The sequence below is a fragment of the Lampetra planeri genome, chromosome 21 (assembly GCF_965212315.1).
Source record: "Lampetra planeri chromosome 21, kcLamPlan1.2.h2, whole genome shotgun sequence".
NCBI lineage: Eukaryota > Metazoa > Chordata > Hyperoartia > Petromyzontiformes > Petromyzontidae > Lampetra > Lampetra planeri.
Window position 1 is genome coordinate 5,482,618 of NC_136127.1, and position 13,563 is coordinate 5,496,180.

The following is a 13,563-nucleotide window of genomic DNA, read 5'->3' on the forward strand; positions in this document are numbered from 1 at the left end:
GGTTTAATAAAGTATCATTCTAGATTTGAAGTTTTCGTGACTGCAAGAATATTAATAAAGGATATCTCTAAATACTACATCTCTACTGTAGTATTTGCATTCGTAAATGAGCTCTTGGTTAGAGAAAAAAAACAAAAAACATGAGAACAACGAGCAATGGAAAGACTATTGGTTGATAAACAGATTATACTGGTAGGAACGAAGTGGACCAGACCACCAATAGATTATATCGTCCGTCCGTGTATCAACATCGCCCCCTACTGCAAACACTTGGCATGACCCTGTCCGACAAGATGGCCGCCCGCTCTCCCTGCAATCTGTGAATTAAACAAGATGGCCGTCGCTTCCGGCGCGTCACGGCGAAACTTTTTGATCGACTGACTATGGGCGAACTCATTTATTCTGGTGGGTGAACAGTGGCGGGGAGGGGTGGAGGAGGAATTGATGATAAAAACAAACTTGCACCATCGTTACAGCTGCCGCGACGAGAGATGTGGGAGGAGAAGCGGCGACCGCTGCCTTGCAGGTGAGAGGTGCGTGTGTGTGTGTGCGCGTGCATGTGTGTGTACGTGTGTGTGTGTGTGCGTGCGGTGTGTGTGCGTGTGTGTGTGTGTGCGTGTGTACGTGTATGTGCGTGTGTGCGCGTATGTGCGTGTGTGTGTGCGCGTGTGTGTGCGGTCGATATCCCTGTACCGGTATTAGTATTATTCCTACCAGCCCACCCTGTGTATCCTACAGTGTTTGCATTGTTTGTAACATTGTGCAATTGTTTATCTTTAGTGGTCTAATTTTTCTTAGTAAAGGAGTAAGTGTGGCTCACCTTGGGAGGATTCAAGCAGAAAAGATAGCTGCTTCAATTCATGTTTGCTCTCTTCCAGTTCACCCCTCTGCACTTCCAGGCTCGCCTTTACAATCAGCAGCTCCGCACACCTGCAATTCGCACAAAGACAATGATCCACCTCATAGCCGACGCAGGCGGCTGGGGCAAGTGCTGCTAGCGAGCACAGTGCGAGGGGCTCATGTGACCAGCAATCAGCCGCTGCTGACGTTAACACACGATAACAGATACAGTACTCGTTTAAGTCCGAGTCACCCTCGGAAAGACCCAGGAATGGTTCAGATATCACTCGACGCTGATTTCAGCTATGGTAGGTAGGGAATTGAACCCAAGTGTCAGGTATGTAGCAGAATGTGATAAGCACAATATCACCGCTCCACGCACATGCACACACAACCACCCACCCACCGTCAATAAAAATAAAACAAGGTCCCCTTTAAAACCTTGTTGGATACAATAGTTGTTAGGTGTGGTCAACACCATTCACATAGTGAGGTTTTCCTCCGCATTGCACGTGTTGGCACCAGAGCAGTTTTACTTTCAGCAACGTAAACGTGCAAGAGCTCAATAGAGGTACTCTTAGGTTTTTTCGGTAAAGTCACGTAGGTAAAAAATAAAATTAATAAAAGTAATAATAGAAATAAAATAATAAGAAATCACGACGTTTCGGAGGCAACACAAGTCTCCGTCATCAGGTGGGACCGTCACAGCTAGATTTGCTATATCAAGTGAGGCAGAGATTCCGAGATACAAGTTCTTAAATACAAGTTAAGGGGGAGGAGGGGGGGGGGGAGCTTATCAGAATGTGGTAGCCAATGAATGGAACGTATTGGGAGGGGGGGGGGCGGGGCTAAGAGAACAAGAGGTGTACGTGTTTGTGTACAAGCACCTGTTGGTGCACATGATAGAAGAGAACGAAAATGCTCAATACAGGTGTCCTATTTCACAGGTATCCCTTACAGCTTTAGCTCACCTGTGGAACAGAAGATAGTGCCCCCTGCTGAACATCTTTGCTACTTTGCAGCAACAACCAGATGTTCTCTGGGTCACGTTTTTTTTTAATACCACATTTGCATTGGTGCATAAGCAAAAATAACAAAAACTCGACACATTCATGCATAACGCTGCCCTAAAAGGTAAAATATTTATATTCATGGGCGCCATTGAGAAATGGAATTTTTTCATAGGATGTCAAAAAAGAAGGGTCATTGCCTGCTATATATATGTTTTTCCCTTCATGACAATGTTATTGGAACATTTGTCTAGTTTATTTTTCCTTGGTTAATATACAATTGGCAGTCAGTTGTGGCCTACGATGGCTCTTAGCATGGACTGATGAGCTATGGCCCGAGAATTTACGATACATAAGGGATAAGAGATGCAGTGGGATGAGAAGAGATATGAGAAGAGAAAAGAAAGATAGAGATGTATGGTGAATATGCATGTATTTAGACGACACGTGAGTTGACAGGAATGGATATGGGGGCATAGATAAGAGAAACATTTATACCAGATAGGCACGAGGTCCCTTGACAAGACAGCATAGAAGAGATGCATCAATAATCTAAGAGATTAAGGAGAGATGTATTCCAATAAAAATATACATCGGACAGTTCAGAGAGAGATGTAAACATAAACCCATAGGCTGTACTGCCAGGAAACTGCAAAATAGGAAGTAGCCATCCCAGCCAGATAGGGAGTCTCACAACTTATGATTTATCAACCCATGCCTTCAAAGTACTAGATTATAGGTATGCACCAGCATGACCACATAATCCATAATAAAGATTTGACCAGCTGTGTGATTGTGGCCTTGCACAGAGGCTGTCATCTGGTCACCAATGTCCCATGTGGCATTAGACACACAAAACAACAGCGCACACAACCTGCGTGTGAGCTGTAGCTTGGTGGTCAGCTTGAGCGCTTCAATGCAGAAGCTCTTGGCTTCCAGCACAATACCGCGTTTGGCCTGCAGTGACACTAGATGACGCGACACGTCCAGTAGCTCCGTGAGCACCGTCCACTTGAGTAGCACGTTATCCCCTGGTGAGAGACCGTGGAACGTGCACGCAACAGGGGAAATCTTTGAGTGACCACGATTCAAAAGAACGACTTCATTCACCAACTGAATTTCTCTAAAACCAGGTTAGGGCCCAATGAGACAATAAGGCATGAGAATTGGGCTAAGGAAACTAAGTAACAAGCAATGGCTCTCCCCATTAATAGGTAGGCATGTGGCAATTCACCCTCCCACTCACATGCAATTCAATGAATTGTCATGATCCAGGGTCCCAAAAACAATATTGTTTAATGCCTAATTTGCGGCATTCTTTGTAAATTATGCCTATTGTTGTATTGCTTATTCTTAAATATAACAACAGCAAGTAACTTGCATATTTGCAAGGTTTGTAAACTAAAGACTACTCTTACAGCCTGGTTGAAAGCATGTATCATGATTATAACAAACAATTTAAATCAAGGAAGCAATTAATCATTATGTGTCTCATAATAAGAGCCTTGAATCATACTATGTTACATGGGAACAAAACAGCTAGGAATAGATTTCGATTTAAAGCTTTCGTGACTGCAGGGATTCATCTTCTTGGTTCTTTCAGTAAAGTCACGTAGAAGGGAAATAATAAAATACTAAAAATAAAACATAATAAAATAATTATTATGTTTTATTTTTTTTTATTATTTCCCAGCTAGGAATAGCCTTTTTTCCCAGTGGTCATATTTCAACCATTGTAATTTGTATCAAAATAGTGCATCAATCAAATGGGGTTGGGCAGTTAATTATGTGAGGAAGGTGCAAACGTGTCACGGTGTTCCATAAAGGTGCCACACAATTAGCACACCACTGCTATCGACCACTCACCCTGGTCGATGAAGATGCTGGTGGTAGCAGTGCCACTGGGCTTGTCGGAGCCCTGGGTATTGTTGAAGGAGGGCCCCAGAATGGCTTGCATGAGGCCAGTGAGCAAACGGTGGGCAACGCTCACTGCTACCAGTGGGCTCCTTAGATCTGCAATGTGCAAGACACATTCCCAAGTCAAATAATGTGCATTTCTCAGAAGCAGCTACCTGCCCAACAATACCATGTTGCGCAGAATTGTATACATGATAGTGCAGCCGATCCAGACAGATAAAAGGATCACCATCAAAGAAAACACAACACTGGTATTAAGACTAAACCTGGCTGGATTTTTGCCCAACAGGAGCAGAAGAGTTGACATGTTAAAATTAATTGATTATAATGTATTCTTACACACTTGATACGCATATGAAATCATTCATGTAACATGTTTTTTTATTAAATGGCTGACATTGAAAACGACAAGCTGCAAGTAAAAATCAATACTATTGTATGTATGATAGATAAGAGGTAGGATTTATTCACCTTTGAAACTAAAGTTACCTTTAGGTTAATTAAACATATTAATATTTAGATTGAATTGAGACCCAATATTAATATCATTACTTTATTCAAAGGGGGAATGTGGAATCGTTATGTGAATGACAAGTAATTTTGTTATTGGTTATCTGCTTTGTTCACACAAGTACGATGCATCTCTGCTCACTTTGGCTAAACAGAAATGTGTCCCTTTGCAAAATCTAACACTAACAAATAAGAGAGCACGACACTATGATTTCTAGAGCTGATATAGGGCAATTTGTTCAGCAGAGGGATGCAAGTCTAGTTATGATTGCATCATCCATGACTTCTAGGAATAACATGATGCAATTCATATCATGTTATGATGCAATTCCAGGTTCAGATTGCATCATTCATTGTTTTGCTCAAGTACTGTCCAAACCCAGTCATAGATTTATTTGTAGTCACTTATATGGAGTCCCTATGATATTTAGCGCCAGCCACTGTGACAAGAGTGGAAATGTACGTCTTGAGTCTCTCTCTGGCACCAGAGTGGATATGGCATGGAAGCAGGCCCGAGGGGGCATAGTTCTGGTGAGGGTCGGAGAGAGAGCAAGTGAGGACGTGATACTCTGTGTGAACCCGAGAGGGCACGTGGCCGGGGCAGAGTGGCAAGGGGGACCAAAAGGGGGCTCGAGGGACACGTGATATGGGCCAGAGCCTTCAAGTAGGATCTAGAAGGGGGCGTGGCCGAGGGCGGAGGCAGGCCACGCTCAGGAACATAAAGGGGCAGTCCCAAGAGGGTTCTGGGCTCTGTTGGAATGGAACCCGTCGGTGCTACGTCACTTCGATCCTCGGTTCTCGCGCTTCGATGTTACGCTCGGCATCGTGGGTCGGGCAGTGTGTTACTGACTGACCCGGTTATGTAGTTACCCCGTTGTGGTCTAGTTAACTGTGTAGTTATCACCTAGATGTAGAACCAGTGTACGTTAATATAGTTAAATAAACGTATTGTCCCCAACTCCAGTGTGTGCCTCCATATATAACACACTACATATTCATAGATCCAGTCAAAGATGTATTTTCGTCATTTCTGGATTAAATTGAAATCCCTTCCCTTTATAACTCACTTATCCTCCACCATTCCCAAGTCAAGGGTCGTACATACTGACCCAGTAGCATATCTTGAAAACTGGAGCCAATCAACAATTTTAAGCATCATTTTCATTCTCAGGGACCCAAAATAAGAAGTTGGACTACATTTATTTCAGAAAATTTTGGCTGCAGACCAGTGTAATCAGCCATCGATTAAATGTTGAGAGCCAGTTGTTGTGCAACTTAACTACAGCAAGACCAGACTTCACGCGGTGTTAGGGGGTGAAGTATTTACCAAGCTGTGGCAGACGCTCCCTCTCAGATTGAGCAAGCTGGTTGCCAGGAAGGTTTGTGTAGAGGGAGGCCAGGGCATAGGTTCGTGATCTCAGAAGGTACCAGGTACGAGATGGTCTCCAGATGTTAGGATCCTCCAGGATCTCCAACAGCAGTAAGAATCCCATCTCTACCTGCACATTGACACACATAGGTATATACTGTTCAGCCTGGCAGTCTGCTGGGCAAGTGTTTTTAGAGAGAAACTATTATAGTGCTGTGTAAATGTAATACACCAGATATTAATTTTAGGCCAAGTCAATCTATGGCAAGCGAAAGCCAGATCCAATTACAAATTGCCACTGGTATGCATGGACACGCATTTTACCTGCGTTGCAAATACTTACGTGCAGTGAGCTCACGACATCCATATCAATCCACAAAATGCACACAAGGTAAAAACGCATGCAAGCAAGCACACTAATAAGTATACTTGAACGCATTAATGCAATAGAAGATATGCACTATTAGTGGATTTGCAATTTACTCAAAGTATTGAATATATTTTAGCAAGATATTTCCTTGGATCTTTGTATCTCATTCACGAGAACCCCAATGGAAGGCTCAATTATAATGTGGTTTATTTTTTGGCACCAACAAATACAATAATCAAGTCAAGACATGCTCCTCTTCAACACTACTTGCAAAGTCTACGCATTCTCTGCTGGCTAGCCTGATCATATGCACCAAGGCTTCATGTGAGATATAGTTCGTGTTCATCTCAGGAAGAACTCATGAACCTCACCAGTGAGGGAATTTTTATTTATTGAAAACATGTTTAAACGATGTATCATCATCATCATCAGCCACGATCAATCCCCCAAGCTACTGCCGTCTCAAATGTTTCTGAAATGTTAAAATCCATCTAGCACTTACAAATAAACATATTTAATTGCTCCACCTCGAAGATGTGATGTCATATTGGGTGTATTTCATCCTTTGGCTGCCACTCCATTACTATTTAAAGCTTTCGTGACTGCAGGGATTCATCTTCTTGGTTCTTTCGGTAAAGTCACGTAGAAGGGAAGTAATAAAGTAATAAAAAAACATAACAAAATAATTCTGCCTTCTCGACAGACCTGTTCTCCACCTGAAGACGGCTGCTTGCGTTGTGGCCGAAACGTCGTGAGAATTATTTTATGTTTTCTTTTTATTACTTTATTACTTCCCTTCTACGTGACTTTACCGAAAGAACCAAGAAGATGGACTCCATTACTAGTCGAGTACAGCCATCATCCCATCTAGCGGCACACCCTGCCCATGTCCACTTACTTTTTTAAGTCATGGCTCTAATTTCGATAGATTTCCTTGTGCATGTTTTCTCCCGATCTCACAATGCAAGTCCAAGCATGCATTTCTCCATGTTTATTTTGCAGTTTGTTTAATTTTCTTTCTCAATATCTATGTTTCTGATCATGTGTCATAGCTGTTAATATGCACCAATTGAAAACGTTCTTCCTTAGGTGCATTCATATGTTGTTTTCATTATTAAACTCAACTTTTCTAAAAAATTCCAACCCACTTTCATCCACCTCGAATTTATATTAATTTTGGTCTGACTTCATTAACGGTCCTACGTATGGATAATATATTGTTATAGTTGTCGCTCTCTAGACTTTTCTGACTGTTTAGCTAAATTGTTGTATAGGACTCATTTGTATAATTTATCTTGAGCCCAACTTTGCAGACCTCTTAATTGAGTAACAACTAAAATAATTTCAATCACAATGGTATAATATAAACATCAAATCCCATTGTGTTTAGCCTCTTCAAAAACATGAAATGGCATTACTCAGCTGAAATTTATCAACTTTGTCTATTGCCAAATATAAATCATTAACAGCATCCAATGACCTATTACATTATAAGAAATGTGGAAGTTATTTGCCTATGCAAATTTCCATTCATTTAACCCTATTCATTTGCATGTACGTCTGTATCCAGTGCTATAAATACAAAAAGTTAAGTTCCAATAGAATGGTCTCTTAAAAAAAAGATGTTTTCATTATATTAAGATAACTTTGCTCATTCAAAAAAGTCAAACTCAAGAGTTTCTCATATGACATGGTTCCTATGATCAGGATAAAGAGATCACTCTGTGAGTGTCCGAGTCACACAACATACCTGTCCCATGGCATAGTGGAACTGGCTCTTGGTTAATTTGACATTCTTCTCCAGTACAGACAATTTATCATCTGGTTTGGAAATTGATTCCATTCTCGACTCAACTTCATCCACAAACACCTGCAAATAAAAAAATAACATGTTTTGCTTTATATTAAACAATTTCATATTTTTGTTCAACAATCATTGTGTGGAAGAAGATATATAAAGGAGTGTTAATTTATCATTTGGATGATATGAAAATAAGCTCAAGTTTAATGACCCTTTAAAAGAGCACGTATAAATAAAAACTGTATAATATTGTGTATGTATTGTTGAAGTTCTTTCGCACCGTACGTAGCCAACCGTGATAATCCAAGGTGTGAAATGTAATGAATCAATCATATTATATGTTGATATTTTATTAACATTTTATTTCTCAATTTTTGCTAAAATAATAAATGACAAAGATAAAAAAAAAACCCGATTACTTTTCATTATACTTAACCAAAGAATATTTCACCGACTGAAATGTGTGGTTGCTTCATAAAAAATATAATTGACTTTTATAAATGATTGGCAGTTTGGAATAAACATCCATAAAAGCATGGATCATCAACATGTTGGCAAGGCGCTATACAAAATATAAGCACCTGAGCATGCTGTGGGCAGTCCAAGTTAAGAAGGAGGCGTGCAGCCAGACAACCGGCCATTATGTTCCCAGGACAATCTTCCAACCAGCCACTCAGTTGCTGTTGCAGCAGGCAGCTCTTGAGTGCTTGTAGTGGCTGTTAAGATGAGAGATCGGCCCACATGTAAACAGCAGTCAAATGTATTTGTGATTACCTTTGTATGAAGAGAACATCATTATTTGGCCTGCCAAACATTTTCTAGCAACTGCATTGCCAAAAATCCGATATTTTTCTTTGATTAATCTTAATTTTTTAATACGAGTAAGCCAACTGAGATTCACAGCCCCTTTTCCAAGGAAAATCTGTTATCGTTCATAGATACTATATGAATTGTGTCAAGTGGTACATACTACGTTACTTTCAAACAAAGAATATAGGCTACTGCTTTGAGACACGATGATATACTTGTGCAGACAGTGATGCTAAATGGCTTTTAACAAACCACTTTACAGCAGATTGGTGCAACTTAGTAACTCCCAGAAGAAATTACCATTTGTTTACAAGAATCGAAACATTGACTAAGCAAGCTAGCCTATTAGGCAAGTGTGAGGATAGTCTTTTGCTGGTAACCATGTCTTGGGATGAATGTGCGAAGGGTGGCGTGCGATACCTTGTCAATGAGGCGGTACAGCTCGGTCATCATGCGGATGTTAAGCAGGGTCTGTTGGCTGTTGTTAAGGGCTGGGAGGGTGGAGCCCCCCAGTAAGTTCTGCCACAGCTCTAAGGCCCGATCCAGTGGGGTACAAGCCTCTGGAGTTCGCACACAATCACAGGCGCACCCTCTTGTGAATCCGGTTAAACTGTAGAGAAAAGTGTCTCCATGCCCTCTCTTGCGATAGACTGTGCTCTACTCCAATTGCAGTTCCGAGCCAGTGTGAATAATTAACATTCCTAGAGTAGGAAACAAGCCACTTCTAAACATATTTACTGTTGTTTCCACTAAGTGGTGGTCATAAAATAGCACACATTTATAGACAAACAGATGCTCAGCCAAGTCAACTCACTAAAATTAGAATACACAATTTTAGAATCCAAAGCCCTCCCCTCAACCAGACTGCTAATCCAGAAACAACTCAGCAGAGTGGGGCTACAGCATGACAGTACTCACGCTTGTCAGAGGCGATGTTGAAGAGCATGTGGCAGTGTAGGCGTGAGTCCTCGCCCTGATTGTCTTCCACATCCAAGTCATTGACGCTCACCTCGAGCACCGGGTCAGCAACACGCGCGAGACGCTCTTCTCTCTCCGTGGCCTACACGACATATGGCTCAGGGTGAAGGCTCAATGCCGCAGCGCTGAATTTTACAGTATTTGTGATGGACAGTTCGCCAAAGATGCACTCATTCACAGGGATGTCCATCCACCACAAGTCAAGTAAAAGTACATAGTCAGTGTTTCCTTCCGAAGCAAGTATTTGTATTACTTAAGCACGCTTGTGACCTAGTGCCAGCGTTGGAAATTCAACATGTCCATGAAGTTGTATCTATGAGACCCTTTTGCCAGTACTCACTTTATTCCCATAAATATTTTAAACAAAGGGTGACCATTGCTCATTTTCCATAAATTAGTACTCATTCTATTGACGCCAGACAGATGATGGTCCAAGTCATTCCTAACGAGTTTTCACCTTTACAACAGTTAAATGTTGTAATCAGTGACACTTTGCCAAATATGAAATTGAGACTTTATTTTCATGTTCACCACTTCAAAATATTTTATATTGGATATATGGATCCCAACTCCCGCCACACAATGGCCTTGCTTTTGAATATCACATCTAAAAGCAAATTCCAAGATTAAATTATAACTTAACAATATACAATAATTATGTACGTTAAACGTCTTTCGCTCCATACGTAGCCAACCGTACTAATCAAAGGCAACATTAAAACACCATCGCATATGAATGAAACTAAAGATACATAGCCAGTTGTGAGCAAGTGACAAATTACTCATTTCTTGAAGGGTCGACAAGGTCTATAAAGCTGATATTTGGTATAGTTGAGTATATTATTTTCACTGAAAATCCGAAGGTTTTTTAATTCTATTTTGGGTACATAAAAAGGGAAGGCAATTACTTCCTATTTTCTAATTTTTAAACATAGGTCGAGACAAATATGTATATTGAGGATTATGAAAGGTGCTGAACCCCAATTTGCATATTTTCAAATGTGTAGTGACATCGCGGATGTCACTGTGTAATACCGGCCCTAGAGAGGCACGACGTGCGATGTATTGACATCGTGGGAACCACGTATATGTGGGTGCAGTACCGGCCCCAGAGGGGCTCGGTGCGCACTGACTTGCAGTGCTGGATGGCACCACGCTCTGCAGTGCCGACCGCTACAAGATAGGGTGTGAAAGTGGCGGCCATGGGAATGGGGTGACTAAGGGCCATGGCACTCTGGTTGACCCCGAAGGAAACGTGACCGGTAAAGTCTACACAGGGCCCCCAGGTGGGGGCTAGGGGTGGTCACATGTCAGGGCCAAGATCATGCTCGAGGGTTCTCGAAGGTGGTCGTGGCTAAGGACGGAGCCAGCCACACCAAGGAGGATATAAGCCGGGTTCCCCGAGAGGGACCGGCTGCTGTGGTTATCCTGAAGAATCTATGTTCCACGTTCTATGTCCAAGAAGAGTCACCAACGCATGGACCTGGACCCAAGCTGGGGTCCTGTGTGTTGTAGCTACTCCCAGTGTAATTAGTGTAGTTACCCTGGTGGTCTACCACCATAGGTTGTTATCTGGTGAAGGGGCAGTTACCCCTTGGTGTTGGAATCAATAAATGTGTTGCCTCCAAAGAGTACGTCAGCGACTCAGTTGCACTCACTACATATGTAAAATAAAGTGTTTGAATGGCCTCCCAAATATAACACACCCTCCCCCCCCCAAAAAAAAATATCTAAATTTCCACAAAGTCTATATTTGGCACAAATATAGCAGATCCTGTGCCGAGATCTGCTAAGATCCAAAACACAAATTTCTCAATTTGGGCTTCCCATAATTTAGGAGCAAAAATTATTAACGTTTACGCTTTTCATGTCGGCCTATGAATGGTTGAATATGGAGGTCCTGCAGGGTGCTGAATCAAAATATAACATGCTATGTTCAAAATCTCAATTTCTTAGATACATTTTTGTAATGATATTAAAGTCAATGGAAAGGGAGCAATGTCTGTTACCAGTTGCTAGTAGAATACACATATATAAAAGACAAAGATCCCCCGTTATTGCCTTAAATATACTGTTGGAGCAAGTGCCGTTAACGAGCTCCTAACAAAGGCCAGTACGGCATACGAGGAGATGGGTGGCCAACACTGGGTATTCATTTGAGATCGAGTCAACCTCGGGGGCCCAAGACGGGTTCAGATATTCATTATTAGTGTTGGTCATGAGCTGGAATTGAACTTGGGAAATCAGGTTTGTAGCCCCGTGCGCGGACCACCACACTACCACTCACCACTTTACAAAAAGACAAACATGCACACACCCCACCAAATACCAGTCAACACATTCTCTCCATATGCAGTTGGTTTTGAGTATGCACCTTCTTGGCAGTGGCCTCCAGCGTGCAGATGAAGAGCCACAGGTTAGCGGTGGCCTTAATGTCCGTGCAGCGTTCCCTCTCTGATGACGGCCACCACTCCACATTGATGGAGTCCAGCAGCCGCACTGCCTCCTGGGCGCAGTCCAGTGCCGAGCTGAGACAGGCACCCGTATTAGAGGTGGCATTCAACACCGGCCTTAACAGGCTGCGTTCTGCAAAACTTTCACAGCATTGTCACCTCAAGTTCTCTCGACCGGACTGAGCACATTCCCACTGAATAGGTGCAAAGAAAATGCATAGGTGTCATAATCATAAATGCATGTTGGAATGTATATTTAAGGAATATGCATACTTGGGCTGTTTCTTTAGTCTCACACAAGTGAGAAGATCCATCAATGAGGATGTTTTTTTAAATAGCGTTCAGGTACTCTATCATAGGGCTCCAATTACATAACCTCATTGACATATTTGCATTGCTACTGATATTCAATGCGAGTAGTCAACATGAAATTGAATCTGCACTTATCATGGGAGATCCACCCACTATATTCAGAAGATATTCAAAGAAACTGCAGCATACGATTGCAGATGCACTGACTAGAGCAGGCCTTCCATGAAAACTCAATGGAGCCAATGAAAATATCCACAACACATCAATTGAGATAATGTCCTTGCAAACTGATCTGGACAAACTTAAGTTGATATTCATCCAGTATACATGAGATACTGACATTAAATATACATAGGAGTGGCATCACAGAAACATCACATGATATCACAAGAGTTCCATAAGGAGTGTAAACAAGTTCAAGTATGTTTGTCATTCATGACAATGTGAAACGAAGAGCCCAAGGATGTAGCTACAAGCCAAGAGCTATATGTACTTTGAGTTGAGTCTTCCCTTTAATCGCAATGCCCATTCCCGCAATTTCACAGGCGAGAGCACAAGCAAACAATGGTACCCAAGTGTTCGAATGAAAAGGCCGACATTCGGATAATTAAGATGTGCCCACTTTACATTAAGACACTGAATGCGGTTGCGGTGCTCACCACTCTGCCTGCCCGATGGTGTCATTATAGCATAAGAACTCTGCAAGCCGAATTAGGTGCAAGCTCCTGTCCAAGCAGCGGTCGATTTCCTCCTCGGGACACAGCTCAAGCAGGTCGCAGATGACATTGTAGCGCTCCTGGGTTGCGTCCACATGCTGAGCCTTGTATTGCCGCAGTTCCTCGTCCAGCACAACGAGCAGCTCGTCCGTTCCGACCTCGTAATCTGAGAGAGCCTCCCGTAGAGTCCTGCCAAAGTGACGCGGCATTAGACCGTAGCCAACGCATGTAAGATAGTGAAACGATAATGGACTAAAATTATTCATTGTTGTAATCTAATGACAGGACATTACTACTCATTATACGCATAAAGGAAAATTGTTGGAGAATGAATTTTTGACACACTAGTTAAATTATTTCCAGAATATTCTTTGGGTCTTTCGGTAAAGTCACGTAGATAGGTTCAAAGAAAATAACAAAAAGTGGATATTTAAAGAAATCGCAACATACAAGTGGTCGTCATCAGGTCGTCATCAG

General features: G+C 42.0%; 1 protein-coding gene across 1 annotated transcript in view; it reads right to left on the reverse strand.

Annotated features, from left to right (window-relative positions):
* Window positions 1–13,563, reverse strand: part of ESPL1 (extra spindle pole bodies like 1, separase) — a 38,898-nt gene that overhangs the window by 17,816 nt on the left and 7,519 nt on the right. Inside the window, exons 7-16 of the mRNA XM_078603808.1 lie at window positions 13,030–13,275; window positions 11,980–12,133; window positions 9,546–9,687; window positions 9,048–9,187; window positions 8,399–8,533; window positions 7,767–7,886; window positions 5,605–5,776; window positions 3,717–3,863; window positions 2,725–2,881; window positions 821–930 (exon numbers count right to left, since the gene is read on the reverse strand). Of these exons, the coding sequence (XP_078459934.1) occupies window positions 821–930; window positions 2,725–2,881; window positions 3,717–3,863; window positions 5,605–5,776; window positions 7,767–7,886; window positions 8,399–8,533; window positions 9,048–9,187; window positions 9,546–9,687; window positions 11,980–12,133; window positions 13,030–13,275 (1,523 nt within the window). The remainder of the gene's footprint in view (window positions 1–820; window positions 931–2,724; window positions 2,882–3,716; window positions 3,864–5,604; window positions 5,777–7,766; window positions 7,887–8,398; window positions 8,534–9,047; window positions 9,188–9,545; window positions 9,688–11,979; window positions 12,134–13,029; window positions 13,276–13,563) is intronic.